This window comes from Calliphora vicina, chromosome 1, assembly GCF_958450345.1.
Source record: "Calliphora vicina chromosome 1, idCalVici1.1, whole genome shotgun sequence".
Lineage (NCBI taxonomy): Eukaryota > Metazoa > Arthropoda > Insecta > Diptera > Calliphoridae > Calliphora > Calliphora vicina.
Genome location: NC_088780.1, coordinates 105318 through 128266, shown reverse-complemented (window position 1 = coordinate 128266; position 22949 = coordinate 105318). Strand labels below are relative to the sequence as shown.

The 22949-nt window shown below is 30.7% G+C and overlaps 1 protein-coding gene across 1 annotated transcript; it reads right to left on the bottom strand.

The window, feature by feature from the left end:
• Positions 1–17595: 17595 nt before the first annotated feature.
• Positions 17596–22431, bottom strand: Or85e (Odorant receptor 85e). Its single transcript, XM_065498359.1, has 5 exons — positions 21850–22431; positions 21564–21763; positions 21222–21504; positions 20905–21165; positions 17596–17658 (listed from the first exon to the last, which is right to left on the bottom strand). The coding sequence occupies exons 1-5, from the start codon at positions 22426–22428 to the stop codon at positions 17596–17598; spliced, it is 1386 nt and encodes a 461-aa protein (XP_065354431.1). The 5' UTR covers positions 22429–22431.
• Positions 22432–22949: the final 518 nt, after the last annotated feature.

Below are 22949 nucleotides of genomic sequence, written 5' to 3'. Positions count from 1 at the left end.
TTCAAAAAGGCTATCGCTAACAACTTCTGCCTGACTGCTACCTGTGCTATTCTCTAAAGCGGAGATTCCCAGTAGTTGTTCATCATCTCCTTTGCTTACTAATATTGCAACAACAAACTTTAATTAAATTAATATTTCTCTATAAGTACCTTTACAAGCGACAAGTCAAAACCAAAATTGGGATTCCAAGATTTTTACTTGCGGCTGTAATACATGATTAGTAATGAAAAATTAACAAGTAAATGCCAGATTTTGCAAAATGGCGTAAAGTTCCAGAGATGCCAGGATAGTTGAGAAAATAAGTGAGGTCAAAATGAGAAAAAGTAGTAGTCATTTTAAAACTTCGACGGGAAGGCAAAGTCCGATTGAGCTAAAACTTTAACAATCGTATTTTTATACTAAACTAGATGACCGCCCGGCTTCGCCTGATAGCATTTACTAATGTTAGTTCTTCAAGTTTCTCCCACATACAACTGCCTGTTCTTAATTATTAGCAAATAAAATATCTAAATATGTACTGCATACTTTAGGGAGCTTTTTTATTGCAGTTGACTGGACTAAATTTTTTCCAAGTTTTACCCGGAATTTTTTTTCTTTACAAACCACCTCCTGAAAATTTCGTATCGAATAAAAAAGAAATCAGCCAAATCGCTACAGCCGTTCTCACGTGATGCCATTACATACATGGACCATTTCATTTTTATATATGTATATTAGAGTGCTCCAAGATTGTATGGACGAAAAAAACTTTCTAGGTACAGGCCGTCCTCCCCCTCTAGAATTGTTCTATGTATTGTAGAAACACGTTGTGTAAAATATTAGGATGATAGGATAACGTTAACTGGTGGCGCAACGACGCTGAAGTTTTGAGGTGCATTTACAAGGGGAAAATATGCAATTTTTTCAGTTTTTGTAAAATTTTGCCATTCAATAATGACTTAAATGTGTACCTAATTGTCGTTATAATAAGATATAAAATACAAAAATTGGTGAAAAAATGTTAAAGTTATTTAAAAATCGCCAGGCCATTAACGTGTCTCAGGCCACTAGAACAAGAAATTTATGAACAAAATTAACATATTTTGAGAAATATTAAAATGAAAGCTTATTTTTACTTAACATATAGGTATCCATATTTACTTGTATATGAGTTTTTGTCCTCGTAGGATACCGTTAACCTATTCGCAAGTATGACCAAACAAATTATATTTTTTTAACGGCAGTTTCAAAACTCCAATTTCAAATTTTTAAAAATTTTGTTAAACAAATTTCAGAATTTTTTGATCATCACATGGGGATTTATTGACAACATAATAGGGAATAAAAATGTGAAAAAAGTATGTCAATACCTCCTATAGTTTTTCTGTACCTGCGATATAAATTTTGCGATTTTCGAGAAAAACTAATTTTTTGGGGAATGACCAGAATTTCCTTACTGTACTTACTGGGGGGGACGGTCAAAATTCTCAATTTTATTTTTTTGGAGCACTCTAATGTATATAGATAAAATATAGATAGATAGATAGATAGATAGATAGATAGATAGATAGATAGATAGATAGATAGATAGATAGATAGATAGATAGATAGATAGATAGATAGATAGATAGATAGATAGATAGATAGATAGATAGATAGATAGATAGATAGATAGATAGATAGATAGATAGATAGATAGATAGATAGATAGATAGATAGATAGATAGATAGATAGATAGATAGATAGATAGATAGATAGATAGATAGATAGATAGATAGATAGATAGATAGATAGATAGATAGATAGATAGATAGATAGATAGATAGATAGATAGATAGATAGATAGATAGATAGATAGATAGATAGATAGATAGATAGATAGATAGATAGATAGATAGATAGATAGATAGATAGATAGATAGATAGATAGATAGATAGATAGATAGATAGATAGATAGATAGATAGATAGATAGATAGATAGATAGATAGATAGATAGATAGATAGATAGATAGATAGATAGATAGATAGATAGATAGATAGATAGATAGATAGATAGATAGATAGATAGATAGATAGATAGATAGATAGATAGATAGATAGATAGATAGATAGATAGATAGATAGATAGATAGATAGATAGATAGATAGATAGATAGATAGATAGATAGATAGATAGATAGATAGATAGATAGATAGATAGATAGATAGATAGATAGATAGATAGATAGATAGATAGATAGATAGATAGATAGATAGATAGATAGATAGTTAAAGTCTTCAACTTATGTCTAGAGACCGGGATTTTTCCCGCTAAATGGAAGATACAGAAATTAGTGTTATTACGAAAGGGAAATAAACCATTGAGCGAACCTAGTTCATATAGACCACTGTGCATGCTGGACTCACTAGGAAAGCTCTTGGAATGTGTACTATTAAAACGCCTAGAAGATTGTATAGCTGACCTTGGAGGTTTGTCTCCTATGCAGCATGGTTTCCGTAAAGGGAAAAGTACAGTAGATGCCATTAGTGAAGTTTACAATAACGCGATACAAGCCAAAACAACAGGAGAATACTGCGCAATAATAACATTGGATGTGAAAAACGCATTCAACACAGTAAAGTGGAAAGTAGTGCTAGATGCATTCAAAAGCAAGGGAGTGGATAACTATCTCTACAACATAGTAGCAGACTATCTGGACAATAGAATTCTATTATACGAGACGGAAAATGGTATGCAGGAATACCAAATAACAGCCGGAGTACCTCAAGGATCCGTACTAGGACCATTCCTCTGGAATGTGATGTACGATAGTTTATTGAACTTGGAGTTACCAGAAGGAGCAAAACTAATAGGTTATGCGGATGACATTGCTCTCGTCATAAACCAACAAACTGCCGAATTGATTGAGATAGTTGCAAATGATAGCTTATGCCGTTGTAACAGATGGTTATGGAGAAACGGACTGCAGCTGGCAGTGCAAAAAACTGAGGCTATACTAGTGACAGATCGAAGAGTCTTTAAAACACCGCAGATTAGACTTCAAGCTAGTGAAATATCCTTAAAACGCAACTTATGCTATCTAGGAGTACAATTGGATGACAATCTCAGCTTCAAACAACACGTGCTGAACATTCGTAACAAGGCCATGCGAACAGCAACCTCACTTGCCAGAATAATGCCAAACTGTGGCGGCCCAAAACCGCAGATAAGAAAACTAATTAACAGCGTAGTACACTCCCAACTTCTATATGCTGCCCCAACATTTACCAGAGCATTGGAGTTAAAGTATAACATAAAGGAATTACAGAAACCACAGAGAGTTAGTGCTCTCCGCATCACATCAGCGTATCGTACAGTGTCCACAAGTGCGGCTTTAGTGCTTGCAGGTCTACCTCCCATAGATCTATTAATACTGGAAAGAGCGCAAAAATATAACCAAACAAGACACATATATCGAGACAATACTAGTCCAGCAGATCGAACGAGAAAAATTTCAGAAATCAAGAAAGACGCCAGGGACAATATAATAAACATATGGCAAGAACGTTGGAACCAAGAAGAGAATGGAAGATGGACATATAACCTGATTCCAAATATAAGAGTCTGGATCGAAAGAACACATGGAAACATGGGTTATTTCTTAACTCAAGTGATGACCAACCACGGCAGTTTTAATAAATATCTACACAGATTTAAACTGAAGGATATAAGCAGTTGTGACTCATGCGGAGCAACAGAGGAAGATGCAAAGCATATACTTTTTGAATGTCAAAAATGACTGGAACAGAGGGAAACTTTGCAAAATAACCTAGGCGTGACTTTAACACCCGAAAATATTGTGAACATAATGTTACATTCCGCAAATGCATGGAAATTGTGTGAAGAATTTATAAATAGGATAATGAAGACGAGGTGCTCAGCAGTTCCGAACCTCCTTACAGATAATGTAAGGAGGACGTAGGAATGATACTGAAATTAAACTACCCGCCCTGATGAAATGCGGAAGTAGTCCCAGGGTAGAGTTGGTGGAGTTATCGTAGGGCCACTAGTTGATAGCGCGCTATCACTACGTCCAACAAAAAAAAAAAAAAAAGATAGATAGATAGATAGATAGATAGATAGATAGATAGATAGATAGATAGATAGATAGATAGATAGATAGATAGATAGATAGATAGATAGATAGATAGATAGATAGATAGATAGATAGATAGATAGATAGATAGATAGATAGATAGATAGATAGATAGATAGATAGATAGATAGATAGATAGATAGATAGATAGATAGATAGATAGATAGATAGATAGATAGATAGATAGATAGATAGATAGATAGATAGATAGATAGATAGATAGATAGATAGATAGATAGATAGATAGATAGATAGATAGATAGATAGATAGATAGATAGATAGATAGATAGATAGATAGATAGATAGATAGATAGATAGATAGATAGATAGATAGATAGATAGATAGATAGATAGATAGATAGATAGATAGATAGATAGATAGATAGATAGATAGATAGATAGATAGATAGATAGATAGATAGATAGATAGATAGATAGATAGATAGATAGATATTTTATAGTAAATATGCATTGCGAATTTGTGGTAAATTCACCACGATCATAGTAAATTTACATACGGATATAGTGACTTTACTATGTTCGTGGTAAATATATTTCATGGTATGTATAGTAAATCTAACACGGTTGTAGTAAAATTACTATATCCGTAGTAGTAAGCTCGTGGTAAATTTACTATGTTCGTGGAAAATAGCTAAAATCCTATACATAGTAAAATCCATGGTAAATTTAATAGTGAAATTACAGGTTTTACCCGTTTTTAGCCGTTTTATCCCCTTTAACGATCGAATTTCCCAAAATCCATTCTTAGTGGATCTTTATGTTGTAAAAGGAACCCATTACCCGAATTTCAAGTTTCTAGCTTTAGCGTTTTGGGATGTGCGCTGATGAATGAATCAGTCAGTCAGTCAGTCAGTCACATTACTATATTCGAAAATAACTTTTTATTTTTACTCAATAATGCCGATTTTCAACCAAGCTGTACAAAATGTTAACCAAGTAAATCCCGAGAAGTTTTTTGGCTTTCACAATTATAGTTCAACACATATTCCATAATAACTATTTACTTTGCATGAGAGTTGCCACGCCCTCTTAAAATTTCAAAATACAGTAAAAATTTCAAGATGATCGGTCACTTGATTCAGCCTCTGAAGCTAAGAGCATAGGAGTAGCGGTACCAAGCTTAAGAGTTTTAAGATCTCAGAAAATTAACATTGGGTGAGTGTACTTCATTTTTGCAGGTCATGGAAATAGTCAGTTGTAAAAAATCATCATTATCTTATGGTAGACTTTTTTTGTGATCTGTTAAAAATTATTTTTTTTCTAAAATTACGTGTTTTAAACTTCATTAATTTAATTTTAAAGTCAAATTGGAATATTTTGCTATTGAATAACACATGCAACTAGAGTGCCCAAAAAACCGGCAAATTTAAAAAACCGGTTTCCGGTTTAACCGAAAAGGTGTGTTTTGGAAAAAACCGGTTTTGATTTTTATCTTTTAAAAAAACCGATTATCCGGTTTCGGTTTTTGTCTTCAAAAAAACCGGTTAACCGGTTTATATTAAATTTTTATTCAATATAAAAAATACGCTAATTCAAAATTTTTGAATTCTTAAGGCAATAATTTTATATATTTCAATAAAAATTTTGTCAAATGCAACAATTTTCTATAAAACTAATCAATATTTTAAAAAATGGTATCATAAAAATATGTTTAAATGAGCTTTTGAAAATATGTTTCATAAACCGTCTTACAAAAACCGGTTTTTCAAAAAACCGAAATGTTTAAGAAAACCGAAACCGGTCGAGTTTACAAAGATGAAAAAACCGGTTGACCGGTTTTCGGTTTTGGATACTCTACATGCAACATTATTGCATATTTAGTGCATATATTTAATTTTATAATAATTTCAATAAACCACGTGGTCGGCTAATGTGGTATAGCTAAAGAATTTCAAGCAAATAATATGCCAAAGAAATGAGAAGTATGAAAATGGGCATCGGAAGATTTGAAGAACGCTATCTGAGCTATTAGAAACAACAAATGGACATTTTTTTCGCATCAGTCATTCAATGTCTCCAACGAAGCGAAAAATGTATTGAGGAGCTTCTGGTAAGCTTGGTCAGCAACCAACTTTAACCGAATCCATTGAAGATGATTTAAATAAAACGTAACTCATTTAAAAATTAAAATACTATACATCGGTTAAATTGTTTAGCATACAATATTAACAGAACGTGGTATAGCACATTACCCGCCAATTTTTCCAATGGCTTGTTTATGGACTTTTTCTCCTTTTCCAAAATATATGTAAAACTTGAACTTAAAAGACTTTTTACTTTCATGGATATAAACCTAAAACTTGTAGTAGAAAACCAGCTGAGAACTGTTCCAATCGAACTAAGATTTTAAAAATTATAGTCAAATATAAAATAGGTATACCACATTAACCGACCTTAAAGGGGGGTCAGACAGCATGTATTGCTTGTGTTTTGTGCCATGTATTGGGACATTTTTCCATATGTAAACATATACATACCGTGTGATCCATATGAAACTTTGTGTATGTAAAATACATGTGTATTACTCGTGACATTTTTGGCAATTAGCGCATCCCAGCAGTTCTAGGAGACAGTACCGAACTAGTGATTTTACCCATCATTTAGGGTGGGAGCTAGTTACTTCAATAGCCATGTGACTAGTCATTTTAACACGGGCATGTCCTAGGCAGGGGGTCAATTGTCTCTTTTTTATTACAATGGGACTATCAAATAGCTGGTCCAAAGTAGGCAACGCATTGGGTTCACATACTGGTTACATAGCGTCAGTTACCTTGCTAGCTTTGTAACTGGTTACTTGATCAGCTACTTGACTAGTTATTTTAACATGTGCATGTCATAAGCAGGGGGTCAATTCACCCTTTTGATTACAATGTGACTATCGGATAGCTGAAAGAAGGTAGTCAACGCTTCTGGTGGGTAAAATAAACTGCAGTACAAAAAAAAGTTTGAAGTGACTTCACCATAGGTTACTAAGAGACACTAAAGTGACTATTGACTTCATGCTATGTTACATGCGATATCAATATACTTAAGCAAAAATAAAAATAAACTGTATGAGAATTATATCAACTCAATTTGTAAAAAACCAGTTTGTACGAATTACTCACAAAACGTTTAAAGTGACTACACTCTAGATTACTTAGAGACACTTAAGTGACAATCAGTGTTGCCAATTCATGGTGAACAAAAAAGGCTAAATACTTAGAAAAAAAAGGCTAAAAAAGGGCTAAAAAAAAGGCTAAAAAAGGGTTAAAATTTTTAATTAAAAAAATACATACATTTGACACAAAAAACAACTTAGAATGTTACATTTGGCTATGCCGAATAGACAAACAAAAATGTATGAATATAACACACGTTCAAATGCAAGAAAATAAGAATATTTATTCCTGTATGTTGATCCTTAACTTTAAAATAACTTAATATGGGGCCACACGTATATCATATGCCGATATTTTTAAAGCCTCGTATTTATCACCTGGCCTGCAAAATGCTCTTATGCAAATTTATTAATATGACAAATTATCCTTTGTGATAACTTCGATGGAGAATATTTTGATAAGTGAATATATGGCAAATATGCCCCTCATGTAATGCAGAAAAAAAATATTCTAAAAATTATACACGTCGCCGGACAGAATTGATTTTCATTGGCAAAAACATAAATTTAGCCATTAGTTCGTAAACATATCAAAACTAAGGTAGCCAAAATATGTAAACATAAATATTTAATTTAAATTTGGAAAAAGTTAATTTTCTATATTTGATCAGATAAAAATGATCATACCTAAATTATTATCGATAATGAACTGAATTTTTCTTTCTAAATTGGTTGGATTGTAGTCTTTGAAAACGGTATACTACATGTCATGTGTTATAAAATATTTGTTAAAGTAATATATTTACGTCAATACATCGCTCAGATTATGTTAAAAGTATTCTCTTTAACCCTATATATGATTTTATAAACGCCCGGACCCGAGCGTAACACATTAACATATTTATTAACAATTTTTATTTAAATAACGTACATTTTCTCTATATTAGTTATGGCATGTTTTTAATGTATGGAAGGTCCAACCATTTGTATGTGTTTAAATTGTTTACTGGTTCAACATTTTTAGTTAATTTTTGACATAATATCCCTGCCAATTTTTTTGAACTGATTTTACTAATTTTCAACAGCAAAAATTTCAGATCATTAGAGTAAATATATATGGCTAATGAAAATAAAAAGGCTAAGGGCTAAATTAATTTTTTTGTGGCTAAACAAGATTGAAAAGGGCTAAATTTAGCCCAAAAAGGGCTAAATTGGCAACACTGGTGACAATTGTCTTCACGCTAGATTACTTGGGATGCATAAAGTAACCAATTGTCTTCTCTCTGCACTACAAAGTGCACACACGTGTCAAATGACAATTACTGTCTTTAAGGGATACATTGACTACATTTTCGTGTGCATAACAGTGTTGTATTTTGAAATACAACACTGTGTGAGTGCAAAATAAAAAAAACAAAACAAAAAAGAGTAAAGAAAAATCATAAGATAAATTTCATTGCATTAAATATTTTTATTGTGATTTAAAAATGTTTTAAATAAATATATTGTTAAAAACAACAAACATATAAACTAATAGAGGTTATGTCACATGCAATTACATATGTACGTTTGATCGTGGAAATTATGAATCGTAAGTATAACGTGAATTTTGACATACACATAAAATTCCATATGTATCGAATACATGTCCCAATACACAAGCAATACATGCCGTCTGACCCCCCTATTACTCTACAAACAAATAATGTATAAGTTAGATAGACAGATATATGTTTTTTGTGTTTGCAAGTCTAGCATCTTGCTCAGTGCTCCATGTACGAGTTATTTTATCGTTATTTAAGTATGTTATTGTCCACCAATATTGATGAAACATATGCATTAGACCATCTCAGTTTTTACATTTTTTTCGAAATTCCTTCATGAACATCTATTTTTTTAATCTACTCTAAAAACCAAGAATTTTGGTGTATAACACTTAAATATTGATGAACGGGAAGTGGTCTCTCAAATCGTTTTCTCATTTCTTTTTAGGCAAAATGACTTTTTTCCAAAAAATTAAAAAATCTTGCTTTAGCTATTTGCCTCTAACTCAAGAAGTTCTTAACGGATTTGAATCTAATTACATGCATTAGAAAGCTAATTACATTTCCTAAATGTTTCTTAAAGCAACATTGCCATTTTGTTCAATGGTTTTTTATTCATAACATTACAAATTCAGATTTTCAAATACGAACTTATAATTTTTTTTTAATTTTTGCTTACCTTTTCTTATATAAAAATTGAATGAGGCAAAATTTGTATATTCTGTAAATGCAGTATGGTAGGACGTTTTAATATAAAGATTTTGGTGTAAATAACAGTAGCATTCTTTTAAGAAAAACTGCACGTTTAGTTGAAATAATGAAAAGTAATTATTTTGAAATCTATATTTACTTGTTAAATATGTCTGCTCTTCATCAAAATAAGATTGTGTAATATTTAGGAACCATAATAAAAATGTGTCAAACTAGCCCCAAAAGAAAATTAGTCGCATCTAACTTCACAGAAAATTTTTTGCGAATTATCATAAAGCTTTGCTTTAAAATTTATATTATAAATTGCATTTTGATGTAAAAGATGCCTGCAATCAAAGACAATAAATTTCAGCCTTGGATAGTGGGTTTGTATTTTCAAGTCAAAGTATTGAGTTATTCTATTCCCGGAAATTTTTCTCTTAGTTCCTAACAGTTTTTTGTCAAGACGTAAAATTCCTACAGGTGGGGATGCGCTTGGTAGACTGCTTTATTTAATAGTAAAAGACAATAAATTTAAGAGTGAAACGTCTCTCTCTGTTGCGGGTGAAATTCTTGACATCTGGCGAAGTATTCGTAAAGATTCAAATTTGCTTTGGGAATGTCACGCCACTTATGGTATTTAAGTGAAATGGCGATTGGCTTATCTTTTTTTGATCCAAGACATTCACTAAATACGTTGGACGAAATGGCATCCGCTTTAAATAGTCCGAGGAACCAGCAAAATTTGTTTCGTTATAAGGGTTTTTTCAAAGAAGCTAACCTCAACATCGTTGACCTGGTGTCAGATAACACAAAAATGTTTTTCGATATTATTGGAATCAATTATGACTTTATTCAAAGTCCATGTTATTTGTTGGCGCGAAAATGAAAATTTCAAAAAAATTTAACAGTTTGCAATAAACTTGACAGTAGTTAACGACCTTGCTGAGCGCGCAATTGGCCGTCTAAAAACTGTCAACAACACACTAGTGATGGAAAACAGTGAGCAAAATGATTTGATTCAAGTCATCGAGCATTTTCACAAAACGCATCCAAACTCCAACAAAAGTGCAATTTTAGCAAATTTGAAAAAATAAAAAACCAACCTCAATCTCTTCTTACTTTATATTAATGTATTTATGAAATTGAAGGAAATTTACAAATAAACAACTTTAGTCATTTCATCATTTCAACTAAAAGTGTAGTTTTTCTTCACAGAATGCTACTGTTGTTTACACCAAAATCTTTATTTTAAAATTTTCTACCATACTGCATTTACAGAATATACAAATTTTGCCTCGTTCAATTTTTATATAAGAAAAGGTAAGCTAAAATTAAAAAAAAATTATAAGTTCGTATTTGAAAATCTGAATTTGTAATGCTATAAATAAAAAACCATCCAACAAAATGGCAATGTTGCTTTAAGAAACATTTAGGAAATTTAATTAGCTTTCTAATGCAAGTAATAAGGTTTAAATCCGTTAAGAACCGCTCGAGTTAGAGGCAAATTAATAAAGCAAATTTTTTTAATTTTTTGGAAAAAATGCATTTTGCCTAAAAAAAACGAAAAACCGATTTGAGAGACCACTTCCCGTTCATTAATATTTAAGTGTTATACACCAAAATTCTTGGTTTTTATAGTAGATTAAGAAAATCGATGTTCATGAAGGAATTACGAAAAAAAAATTAAAAGTGAGACGGTCTAATATGCATATGGTTTAAAAGGTTCTTTTCTCTGGATTTACACAATTTTTCATCAAATGAAAAATGTATGGCTTCGACTCGTGTTTAACCACACACTAGGGCATTTTTTTTATTGAATGTTGCATTTCAATCAGTTTATATATCGTCCCCTTAATAAAACAACAGCGTATAATTTGTTTGCCATTTCGAAATAATTGAGTTTAAAGTTTTTGTGTTAGTAGACATCTAGAACAAAAGTTAAATTTCAATTGATCTTCTGACCCACTTTGTGGAAGTAGAATTTCACCAAATTTCTTTACAAACCATCTCCTGAAAATTTCGAATCGAATAAAAAAAGTATCAGCCAAATCGCTACAGCCGTTCTCACGTGATGCCATTACATACATGGACCATTTCATTTTTATATATATAGATTACGATTAGAGTATCCAAAACCAAAACCGAAAACCGGTCAACCGGTTTTTTCATCATTGTAAACAGGGCTGTCAGATGTGGCGATTTCTCGCCAAACGTGGCGATTTTTCATTGCCTTTGGCGACCAAAATTTCCAATTGGCGACATGACGATTTTTTGGCGATTTACAAACTAGTTGGCGATTTTTTAACAAATTATTGGTTTTTCTTGAAATATTTTTTTTTGATATTTATTAACCTAGTAGTTAATAAAATTAATCATTTATAATCTGATACATGATCGAAAAGTTTCAACCATAGAATAATATATCCATAGAAGCGTTACTGAGAGGGAAAAAACCTAAGTCTGTTGTCAAAAACCTAAGTCGTGAGAATGTATTAGTACATAGTTTTGAGGTTGTATTGGTGCGTTTTTAATTTTCACCAGACACACAGAGTTCTATAAAAATGCTTAAATTTTAATTTATTTAAATTTTCTTCTATTTTCAATACCAAAAATTGAAACTCTGTTCTATAAATTAAATTCAACCACAAATAAAATTAAGTGACAAAAATTTATAAAAAAATATTTTTTTCATTTGAGCAACATTAACGTGTTTCGGAAATAAAAGTGTGCTGTAAATTGTTTAAAAAAATCATAAAATAGTGTATAGAAGTCTAATAAAGTGGTTCGGTCTATATTTAGTCGGAAAATCAAAGGTAAAATTTCAAGTATTTTGATGTGTTAATTTCTCTCACAAGTATGTTGAATTCACATATCACAAGTACGTGTGAAGAGAGTAATTATTGTTACTCTCAGCTTACTCTCAGTTGCGCCTCTAGTTGTACCCTATGTCCAGCGTTGCCGCTTAGGTCCAATTGGACCAAAATTGGTAGTTTGAAGTTAACAAATTGACTTTTGGTAGTTTGGTTGGTTTGTTCCGATATTTGTCGTATTTTGGTAGGCTACGATATTTCTGAATACATAAGTATTTTTAAGAACAAAATAATTAAAATAATAACGAAAAAACGACTTATGTTAAGCCAAAATAATAAAACTACATATTTGCAAAATATGAAGATAGCATTTTCTTAAATATTTAGTTTAGTCAGGTAAATGTGTATTTATTTAGTAGTGTTAAGTTCAAAAAATGCCAAAGGGCTCTCAAAACTAAATGTCCAATTATGGAAATTAGGACACGTAATTTATTTCTGTATGAAACTTATTTGTGTTGATTTTTTTTCGGGATACCAACACTTTTAGGAGTTTTATGCTCGTTTAAGTAATTTTCGGAAGAGGGCCTTATATGAAAGCTATGATCAATTATGAATATAATTTGTTGGTGTAATTTATTTGTAAAGATGTTATTTAATATCTATATAAATCAAGCATTTATGAGGGATAATGTCTTATTTCTGGAGGACATTTATATGGGGGCTATGTGAAATACATGGACAACCAGCCAGACAGACGTACGGAAGGACATCGTTAAAACAACTCAAAAATAAAATCTCGAAAACTGAACGATTTTAACATATTTATGATTGTAGTGTTATTTACTTTCTTCCTCTGGGTAATTTTATAGCAGCAATAATATAATTATATAGTTAACTATTAATTTTGAAACGAATCCATATAGCATTTCTCAAATATTTTAAATTTGGTAGGTTTTGGTAGGCTTTGGTAGTTTTTAATTAGAAATTTGGTAGGAAAAATATTTTATGAGTGGCCACGTTGCCTATGCCCTATGGTTTCAACCAAGGCGAATTTATACAAGGTGGTGGTCAGAGACCTGCGCCGACTAAATTTCACGGCGGCGGCGGCGGCTGACACCAAAAAAGGTCGGCGGCGGCGGCTAGCCGGCTGTCAGCCGACTAAAGAATAACTACTAAAATTCTAAATAATTAAAAATTTTAAATTTGAAAAAAGTGAAATTCTGGAAATTTTATGAAATTACTAAGGAACTTTTATCAAAAACGGCGGCTATTTTCAAGCCGACTTAAGCCGAAAAAATACGGCGGCGGCGGCTTTCAAAATTTATCGGCGGCTCGGCTCAGCCGGCTTACAGCCGTTCGGCGCAGGTCTCTGTCGTGGTTCAATTGCATTTCAATTCCTGTATGCTAGTATGCTTTTTGGTTAATTTATTTCTTCCCATCGAAAAATATTCTTCACACTTCAATTTTCCTTAATACTTTCTCTTAACAATTTGTTTAGTTTCTTTAAAAACAATATTAATTCTCATGATTAATATTGTATAGTTATTAATCCTATAATTTACATACGTTTGTCCGTTTGTATATCACACTAACAAGCATTGCACTTGTTTATGCGTGGTTACAATCATTCCCATAAATACACTTGTTTGTGCGTATGTAAATCAACAGAACACAATTTCTTCCTATTTTGCTTTCTCCTTTATTATTCTTACAATACGCAACTGATCATCATTAACCCTTGTATGACCAGTGGGTGCATACAATTTTTGTAAATTATTTTCAAAATTTTTTACTGATTTTATTTATGTTTGAAATTAATTATTTAAATTAATTGATATAATTCTTGAAAATATTTACTGTTCTTGTACAATAAATTTATTAATTTAATAAATTTGTATAAATAATATTTAATTCCGTAAATAATTTATTCCACAAATTTCTGTATACAACAAATAACTCTTAAAATTTATTTGTCGTTCCTTTTTCCATAGTCCTATAATGATCAATATTCTAGCTTATAGTTTATATCAATTTAAATTTATTTAATTATTTTCCTATACTCCAAAGGGTTAATCGACTTACAATTGTAAACAAATTCTAGTTGCGTTGTTGTTGTTTTGCAAAAAAAGTTGTGATCAGTTGATTTTAACAATCCAGTTCTGTAAAACAATTAATTCTTCAAATAAAATATTTTCCTAAAATATTTATTTTTCAATTTTGCATTAAACAAATAATTGATTTCATTAGATTTTTTAGAATAATTCTGAATATTAAATCCTATTTTGTCCTAATTCTAAACTTGAATTTGTTTTCTGCTGGTTGTATTTTTGCGAACTTTTATTCCGATTTTCACATTGATTGCCAATATGTCTCTCAATCTTTTCAATTGTCTGGCCGATAGTATTCTTGAATTTGAGGTTGATTATAATGATAATCGATATCATATAAATTCCATTTATGCGATAGAGTTCCACAAATCCGAATTGAATTCCACATGGAGTCGAATTAAATCAATATATGATACATTTTCATTCGACAATGCCAATGAAGAGAAGACATTTAAAGAAAAATACATACATATATTACTTATTGTAATATTATTACAAAGTTGTCCGAATTGTCTGATACCTTTAGTGTACAGTCTCCAGTCGAATGTGAAACAATTTCTACAGCTTTTCCACCAGCTTCCATCAGACAGACCTCCGTTTCCGAAATTCGTGCAACTGCTTTCCATCCTTTAAATTCTTTATGTTTCCCTTCATATTTCAAGCACCAATAATTTCTAAGAGGTCCTGATTGATTGATAACGGTTGTATAGTGAAGAAGAAAATGAAATTTTGGTGTCAAGTTACGTTTAAATAATATTTGATATCAATTTTTGTCCTGATTTGTTCTACCAGGTTGTCTGTAACTTGATAGCACAAAATGTCATCAATTAATTCAAAAAATCTCAAGAGAAATTGCCAAACCTGATCACCAGGGAAACCGGAAATATGCTCTAAAAAAAGCGTTTTAAGCGCTTTAAATATGCAGTAAAAACTTTAAAATATGCTCTTAAAAAACAAACTTTTACATAATTTTTAACCAAAAAATATACTTTTATTTAAAAAAATCAATACAATTCATTTCTAAAAAGGTAAAGTAACATAAAATAAACAAAAATAACATGAACTAAAACAAGTATAACAAAAAATAAATACAACATAAAAACAACAGGAACTTAAGCTATGAAAAGGACTCGAGTATTTTTTGGTGATATTTTATATAAATATAAAGTCACTTCTTCAATTAAGCTTATTATTGCAATAAATTACAAAATATTGACTTAAATTTTCAAATAAAAATCGTTGTCTATTGGATCTGAAAACATTTGTATACACAGAAAATGTTCTTTCGACATCAACTGATGTTATAGGAGCAAATTTAAAAGACAATATTCTTTAACACTTAGAATGGTTAAGTTTGAATTAGAACTAAAATTTGATATTTAGATGGCGCTATTAATAAAATAGTGCTTATTATACCCTTCAGCTTCGTGAGAAGGGTATATATAAGTTTGTCATTCCGTTTGTAATTTCTACATTTTTCATTTCCGACCCTATAAAGTATATATATTCTGGATCCTTATAGATAGCGGAGTCGATTAAGCCATGTCCGTCCGTCTGTCTGTCTGTCTGTCTGTCTGTCTGTCTGTCTGTCTGTCTGTCTGTCTGTCTGTCTGTCTGTCTGTCTGTCTGTCTGTCTGTCTGTCTGTCTGTCTGTCTGTCTGTCTGTCTGTCTGTCAAAATCCGTCCATAAATAACGGAGATATGAGCAAAAATCCGAGACAACCTCTGAAAATTTCATCAAAAAACACAATGTATTGCATGCTTTGACAAAAAAACAACAAAACGTATGTTTGGATGTGCAAGCTTTGTGTATTTTGTTTTTTTTTTGTGTTTTGTTTCTTTTGGCGTTGTTGTTGTTTTTTATACAACAAAAGTTTAGTTTGGTTGTGTGTTGGTTTTTTTGACAAAAAAACAACAAATCGTATGTTTGGGTGTGCATGCTTTGCGTATTTTGTTTTTTTTTGTGTTTCGTTTCTTTTGGCGTTGTTGTTGTTTTTTATACAACTAAACTTTTGTTTGGTTGTGTGTTGGTTTTTTTGACAAAAAAGCAACAAATCGTATGTTTGGATGTGCATGCTTTGCGTTTTTTTGTTTTTCTTTTGGCGTTGTTGTTGTTTTTTATACAATTAAACGTATGTTTGGATGTGTGTTAGTTTCATTGCCTTGCGTATTTTGATTTTGTTTTTCTTTTGGTGTTTTGTTTTGTTTGGCGTTGTTGTTGTTTTTTGTGTTCTTGATAAATTTAGGATGCTTCACACCAAAGGTGAAGGGTATATAAGATTCGGCATAGCCGAATATGTGAAGGGTATATAAGATTCGGCACAGCCGAATATAGCTCTCTTACTTGTTTTAATATAAAACAAGTAAGAGTGCTATATTCGGCTATGCCGAATCTTATATACCCTTCACTAAATTATACATCAAAATAAAAAAATTAAATATTTTTTAAATTTTTAAATTTAAATATTTTTAGGTGAACAAAAATTTTTTTGTTCAGTTTTTTAAATTTTAAAAAAAAACAATTCGACAATTTTTTTAATTTAATTTTTTTTTTTTAAATTTTTTTCTGGTGAAAAAAAATTCGGGTTAAAAAATATTTTTTTTTCGATTTTGACCCATTGTAGGTCCAACTTACTATGGTCTTATATACGTCGTTGCAAAAGTCTTTGAAATATCTATCATTAGACATCCATACTGTCTATATTAATGACTTAGTAATCCAGATATAGGTCAATGAAGGGTATAAAAGAGCCACCTATTTTTCAATTTTGAATTTTAAACAAAGGAAGTAAAAACCTGTAACACAACAGCGAAAAATAAGTAAGACAAAATTTGTTTTGATAAAGTCAAAATATGCTATTAAACAGTAAAATATGCTCTAAAACGCAAAAATATGACATAAATATGCTCTTAAAAAATATATATGCAAAAATATGCATTTAAGGATTAAATATGCAAAAATATGCATTAACAAATCGATTCCAAAATTCTTAAATAGTTCTGAAACGTGTAAATATCTTATCCATGTGCTCATTAGTTTCCCTGGTGATAACAATAAAAATTAATCCCGAGAAATTCCTTGTTTTTATATTTACTAATTCTAGTGTTGTATATTTTATTACGTCTTAGTTGTGATACATTTTATATACTTTATTATTTGACTTTTAAAGCTGTGCAACATATATGAGTTGTGGATTTATTTATTTATTCTTTTCAGCCAACTTTTGAAGTAATGTCAAGAACGAAAATGCCTGTGTTATCACCTGAAAAAATAAAATAATTAACTAATTTTGTATCATAGGCTACTACTTACTAAATATGTAACGGATTATGAGATTCGTGAGAAAAACATATATCGTTATGGTGCAATTATTATGGTTATTAATTGCTGTGTTTTTAAATAAAACTATTCAAAATTCAAATTAATTGAGTAAGTAATAATATTTATGGTTAACCAGAAAAAAATTTACTTTACACAAATGTTATAAAATTATCTATAGGACTGTACTATTCCATTACACATGATTGTTAAGGCAGACATAAAAGTACATATTTTATTTCCCTGCTGCCAAATTTCAAGCATAGAATGTAATAATACCCTACAACACCATAGTGGGGAGGGTATAATGCGTTTGTGCAAATGTTTGTAACGCCCAAAAATATTGGTCTAACACCCACCATAAAGTATACCGATCGACTTAGAATTACTTTCTGAGTCGATTAAACGATGTCCGTCTGGCTGGTTGGTTGGTTGGTTGGCTGTCCATGTAAACCTTGTGCGCAGGGTACAGGTCGCAATTTTGAAGATATTTCGATCAAATTTGGTACATATATTGATTTTCGGCCCAAGGACCAAGCCTATTGAAACTGGCTGAAATCGGCCCATTATTTCACCTAGCCCCCATACAAATGTCCTCTCGAAATTGGACTTTATCGGTCATAAATGTTTAATTTATATATGTATATATACAAAATTCATGTCACCAAATTTTGTTACGATCGGTCCATAATTAGTCATAGCTCCCATATAGGCCCGCTTCCGAAAATCACTCACGAATATAAATTATTGATATTTTAAAAGAAACATGCTTTTGCTCATTTACTTGGTGTAGGATATTATATGGTCGGGCTTGACCGACCATACTTTCTTACTTGTTTTTTCTATCCAAAACAGAAAAAGGGTAACTCTAATTTGTATGCTATCCGTAACGGTTATTTAGCCCCTCTGGATCCTCGCCTGGTTACGATAATAGTAGTTATTTCAGTAACGGTAATTGAGCTGAAATTTTAGAGGTAACGGTAGCCAACCTTGGTAAATACTCAGCATTTAGGTCGAAATTTATTTTAAGGAGCAAAATTGTATTTTTCATTGTTGTTAAAATATTATAAGTAAGTAGTATGTACTGTAAATGTAATGATAAGTGCAAAACTACGGCTTCATTTTATTTAAACTTTTATTTTTTAAAGCACAAAATCGGTATATCTATTTGAAAGCAAACCGATGGTAATAATTGCAAATTAAAAAGGTAATAATTGTGTTAAAAAATGTTTCTATCTTCGCTTTCACTTTCCTTTCTAGGTAGTAATTAATGTATACATACATAGAAAAAATTGAAAACGCGTTTCAATCACGAAATTCATCCAGTTGAGTAAAAAAATATTTAGTTTTCAGCCTATGAAAATATTCGCAAATTCAAGTAAAGAGTTTAATCGTTTATAGGAAATTTTAAGAAATATTTACAATTAAAATAATATTGTATTAACAAACAATTTTATTGGAAAAGTTGAAACATATCAATGAAACTAATAATTGTTTCAAATAAAATATTGGTTGGAAATAAAATTTGAATTCAATAAATTTTTTATTAAATGTGATAAACATCGTAGTTAAAACTTCTATATATAACCAATTAATATTTTTATTGTTTTAGTAAATAAATTAAATACCTTTTGTAAAAAAAGTAATAAAATTTTTTATTGATTTAAATAATATTTTACTTAGTTTTACCCCCCATAAAAGTACTTGGATTTTTTTTTTTAATTTTTTATTACAAAAAATTAATATATTAAAATAAGAGTATAAAATATATACAATTATACATATAATTCATTTGGTGATTTTACTTTGCATGAAGTATATAACTTTATCCTACAGTTTGACCACCTTTCAGAAAATTGTTTGGCAAAAGGAAATTTCAGTTCAAAGTCTATATTAATCTGTAAATGAAGAAATTGAATTTGAATGTTTTTTGTTGTTTTAAAGTTACTTACTATAATTGAACCAGAAGGGTTTTTGTATTCAGGCCACATCTGAAAAATGTCGGCAGTACTTTTGGATTTTGAAATCTGTTTAAAATGGTAACGGGCACATTTGCGCCAGTAAAGGTCAAACTCGTCCGCTGTAATTGTAGGTAGCCTTAAATACTGCAATGCGACGGCCACATTTTCGCCTGGTTCTAATTGGAAGTAGAAAAAAAGAATCATTTAATTATTTTTTGACTAAATTAAATTAGGTGTTTACTAACCGAACGTTTTATCTTCTTCCGGCGAAGATTTTTCCTTAAAAATATCTTTATAAAGCCTTTTTAAATTTGATAATTTATTATAAATGTTGCCACATTTTTAATTATTTTTAGCTTTAAACTGTTATGCACATATTAGAATAAACTTACAAGTTGTTCTGACGGTGAAAATTGTGCATATCTGGTTTTCTATATCAGCACAATCCGATATAGTATGAGGTATCCCATTCGCTTCTATATATTTAGCTATAGTTGATATAAGTTATTTTCTTTTACTTTTACCGTTATAAATGTTGTTGTTGTACTTTCTTGTTGTTGCTTAAATTTTTTAGCACTTACATACATAAACACACTTTAACATTGATGTTGTCACCACTAACGCAAAATAAGAACTATACTTGTTTTGTTCTTTTATTTTTAATTCAACCGAAATTAATAGGTGTTGTCGTTTTAAATATTTATAGTTAAACTTCTTGTTATATTTTTTTACACGAAGACTTGATTTTAATGACATTTATTTACTTGTTTCATAGTATTTAAATGACTACACAACAACACTGGCACCTATTTATCGTTTTTTTTTTAATCATGCAGCATCTTTTTTACCAGAACAGCAAAAAAAAATATTTCAAGTCAACAAAAAAATTTGTTGAATTAAGTAAAAAAATATTTAACTATTTTTATTGGAAATATTTTCCTATTTATGAGTGTTGTTTGGTAGCGCTTTATACACTTGTAAAAAAAGCTCAAATATTAACATGTGTTTAACATAGAGCAATTGTTTGAATTTTCTCCGGTTTTTATTTTTTATTTTTTAACACATTGATAGCACTGTCAGAAAAAACCAACGATATTAATAAAAGCAATTATCGAATCAAATAAAAAATTAACCAAAATTAAATTTTTTAACAATTATCCATTTAATAGAAAGAAAATTGGCAAACATTTTTTCTGTGTAGAAGAAAAAAATAATTTTCAAATATTTACCGAACGCAAACGTTGTATATCCATCAAGTAAAATTTACCAGCAGTTATTTTAACAACGCGCTTCGTATTAACCAAAAACATAAAGATATCTCGTTTAATATAGTGGGCATGTGGCCACCACTGTGAGCGGAAGAAAGCTTCACCGGCACGGATGCTGTGATTTCGAAGCAATTCACCAAAATATGTAAACATAAACAACTCGGAAAGCGTCAAGGCCAAATATTGTACCAAATTAATTGTTCTCATAGTAGAACTCTCACCCTAAAGGGAACAGATTAATTTGTTTAAAGTTAAATTGAGAATTAATAAAAACTTACCGCCACTCCTACAAATACCAGTAAACATAACTGCAACGTTATTTGCAGAGATTTGACTAAGCAGTAGGGGTTAAATAGATCCTCCAATGTGTCACAACTTTTTAATAGAAATTGATGCAGCTGGACACACTCAACCAGAGATTCGTGTAAAGCTATTGGCAGTGATTTTTTGTCACGATTTTTATTAGTGGTAAATACTTTTAAGTTGGTCAAGTATTCTTTCGAATAGACATATTGATTCAATTCATCATCATCGCCTTGCAATAATTCAGATTGAAGTTTCCTGGTAATGGGATTTCATGAATCTTTAGATTCGTTTATTTATACAATTGATTCACTTACGCTAAATATTTTAAATCTTCGCCTGACATTAATTGAGCATGATAATCCAAATTTTTCAAACTGCAATAGAGGATATCAAATTGTCCCAACATAATAATAATTACGGACACAAACAGAGCAGAGCCATTTCCAAAGATGCAGCCCATAATAAATTGACACCAAACCTGAGTGGCATAGGTCAATTCGTAAATTACAGGTTGCTTTCAGATTACAAATAAGAAAATAATCAGTTTTCTATAATTTATTCTTGCTCTTTCGGATCTTAGAGGTCGATAAAGTTACATACCAATGGATTAAAAGGATACCAACACTTTAGTGGCAGAGTATATGATCCCAACAGCAGAGGGTTTAGAGCCCATGAAACTACACCAACCATGCAGCATCTCAGCCAATAGAGCGTTATTTTGTACGCTAGATTATACGACGAGTGGACACTAACAAATGTTAAACCAGCCATTGAATGGTGACGATGTTGCACATTGATGTCTGCTAAAAAACTCCTTAAGGACTTTGTTCTCCACAACCAATAACATGTTGCAAAAGACGCGAATGAATATATAATGGCCATAGTGAGAGCATCCGTTATTTCTTCTAATTCCCCCGTTTGCAACATGTCGTACGTAGTTTTTATATACAGCAGGGACAAATGCAAAGTCGAGACGGCCGAAAAGGCACAATAAAATCTAGCCAACCGTTTAGCAGCCTCATGCCATGATTTCGATACGTACTTCTCCAAATTAATGGGTACTTGACCCACAAATTTCATAAAAAATAATTGCAAATGAAATAAATTGTTCCGCCGCTCATGGTCTTTCTTCGAATAAAACACTTTCAGCGAGCCACCATGAAAATCAATTGAGGACATTTTCAACTATCACTAACGATTTTCCAACTAAAGCCAAAGTCAATCATCTTCAGGCTATTTATATACTCGTATATTCAATAAATAGTATGTCTCCATCCATAAAGAAATATTAATTAGTTTAGTTTATTTCTTTCCAAGTATATATAATTCTAATGGGCAAAATTATTAAAATGAAAACTAAAAAGAAAGAAAACTTTTATGAAACAAATCGTGTTCATTTTCATACAGGTTCCCTATATGGACATACATACATATGTTGAATTATTTCTTTCTTGTTCGTATTTTATAATTACTTAATTAGTACTTGTGTAAATCTCTATTTCTCACTTTTTGGGAAACATAAAACATTTCGAAAAAGTTTCATTTCTTTTAATTTCTTTGTTAACACCCATTATTTATCATTTCTAAAATGAGATATACAATGTATGTATGTATATATAATATGCCAAGTCAATTGACAACCTGCACTAATTTCTAGACATGTTAATGAAATTGATTTTAAACTGAAGTACTACAATAAT

What these genes read in the sequence shown, in the direction of transcription:
- Or85e (XM_065498359.1), bottom strand. Translation starts at nt 22,428, where the DNA reads ATGTCCTCAATTGATTTTCATGGTGGCTCGCTGAAAGTGTTTTATTCG. An exon ending in GAAGATTTAAAATATTTAGC is followed by an intron (nt 21,505 to 21,563) that starts GTAAGTGAATCA and finishes TCCCATTACCAG; the next exon opens with GAAACTTCAATCTGAATTAT. An exon ending in ATATACAACGTTTGCGTTCG is followed by an intron (nt 17,659 to 20,904) that starts GTAAATATTTGA and finishes TTATTTTTTCAG; the next exon opens with GTGATAACACAGGCATTTTC.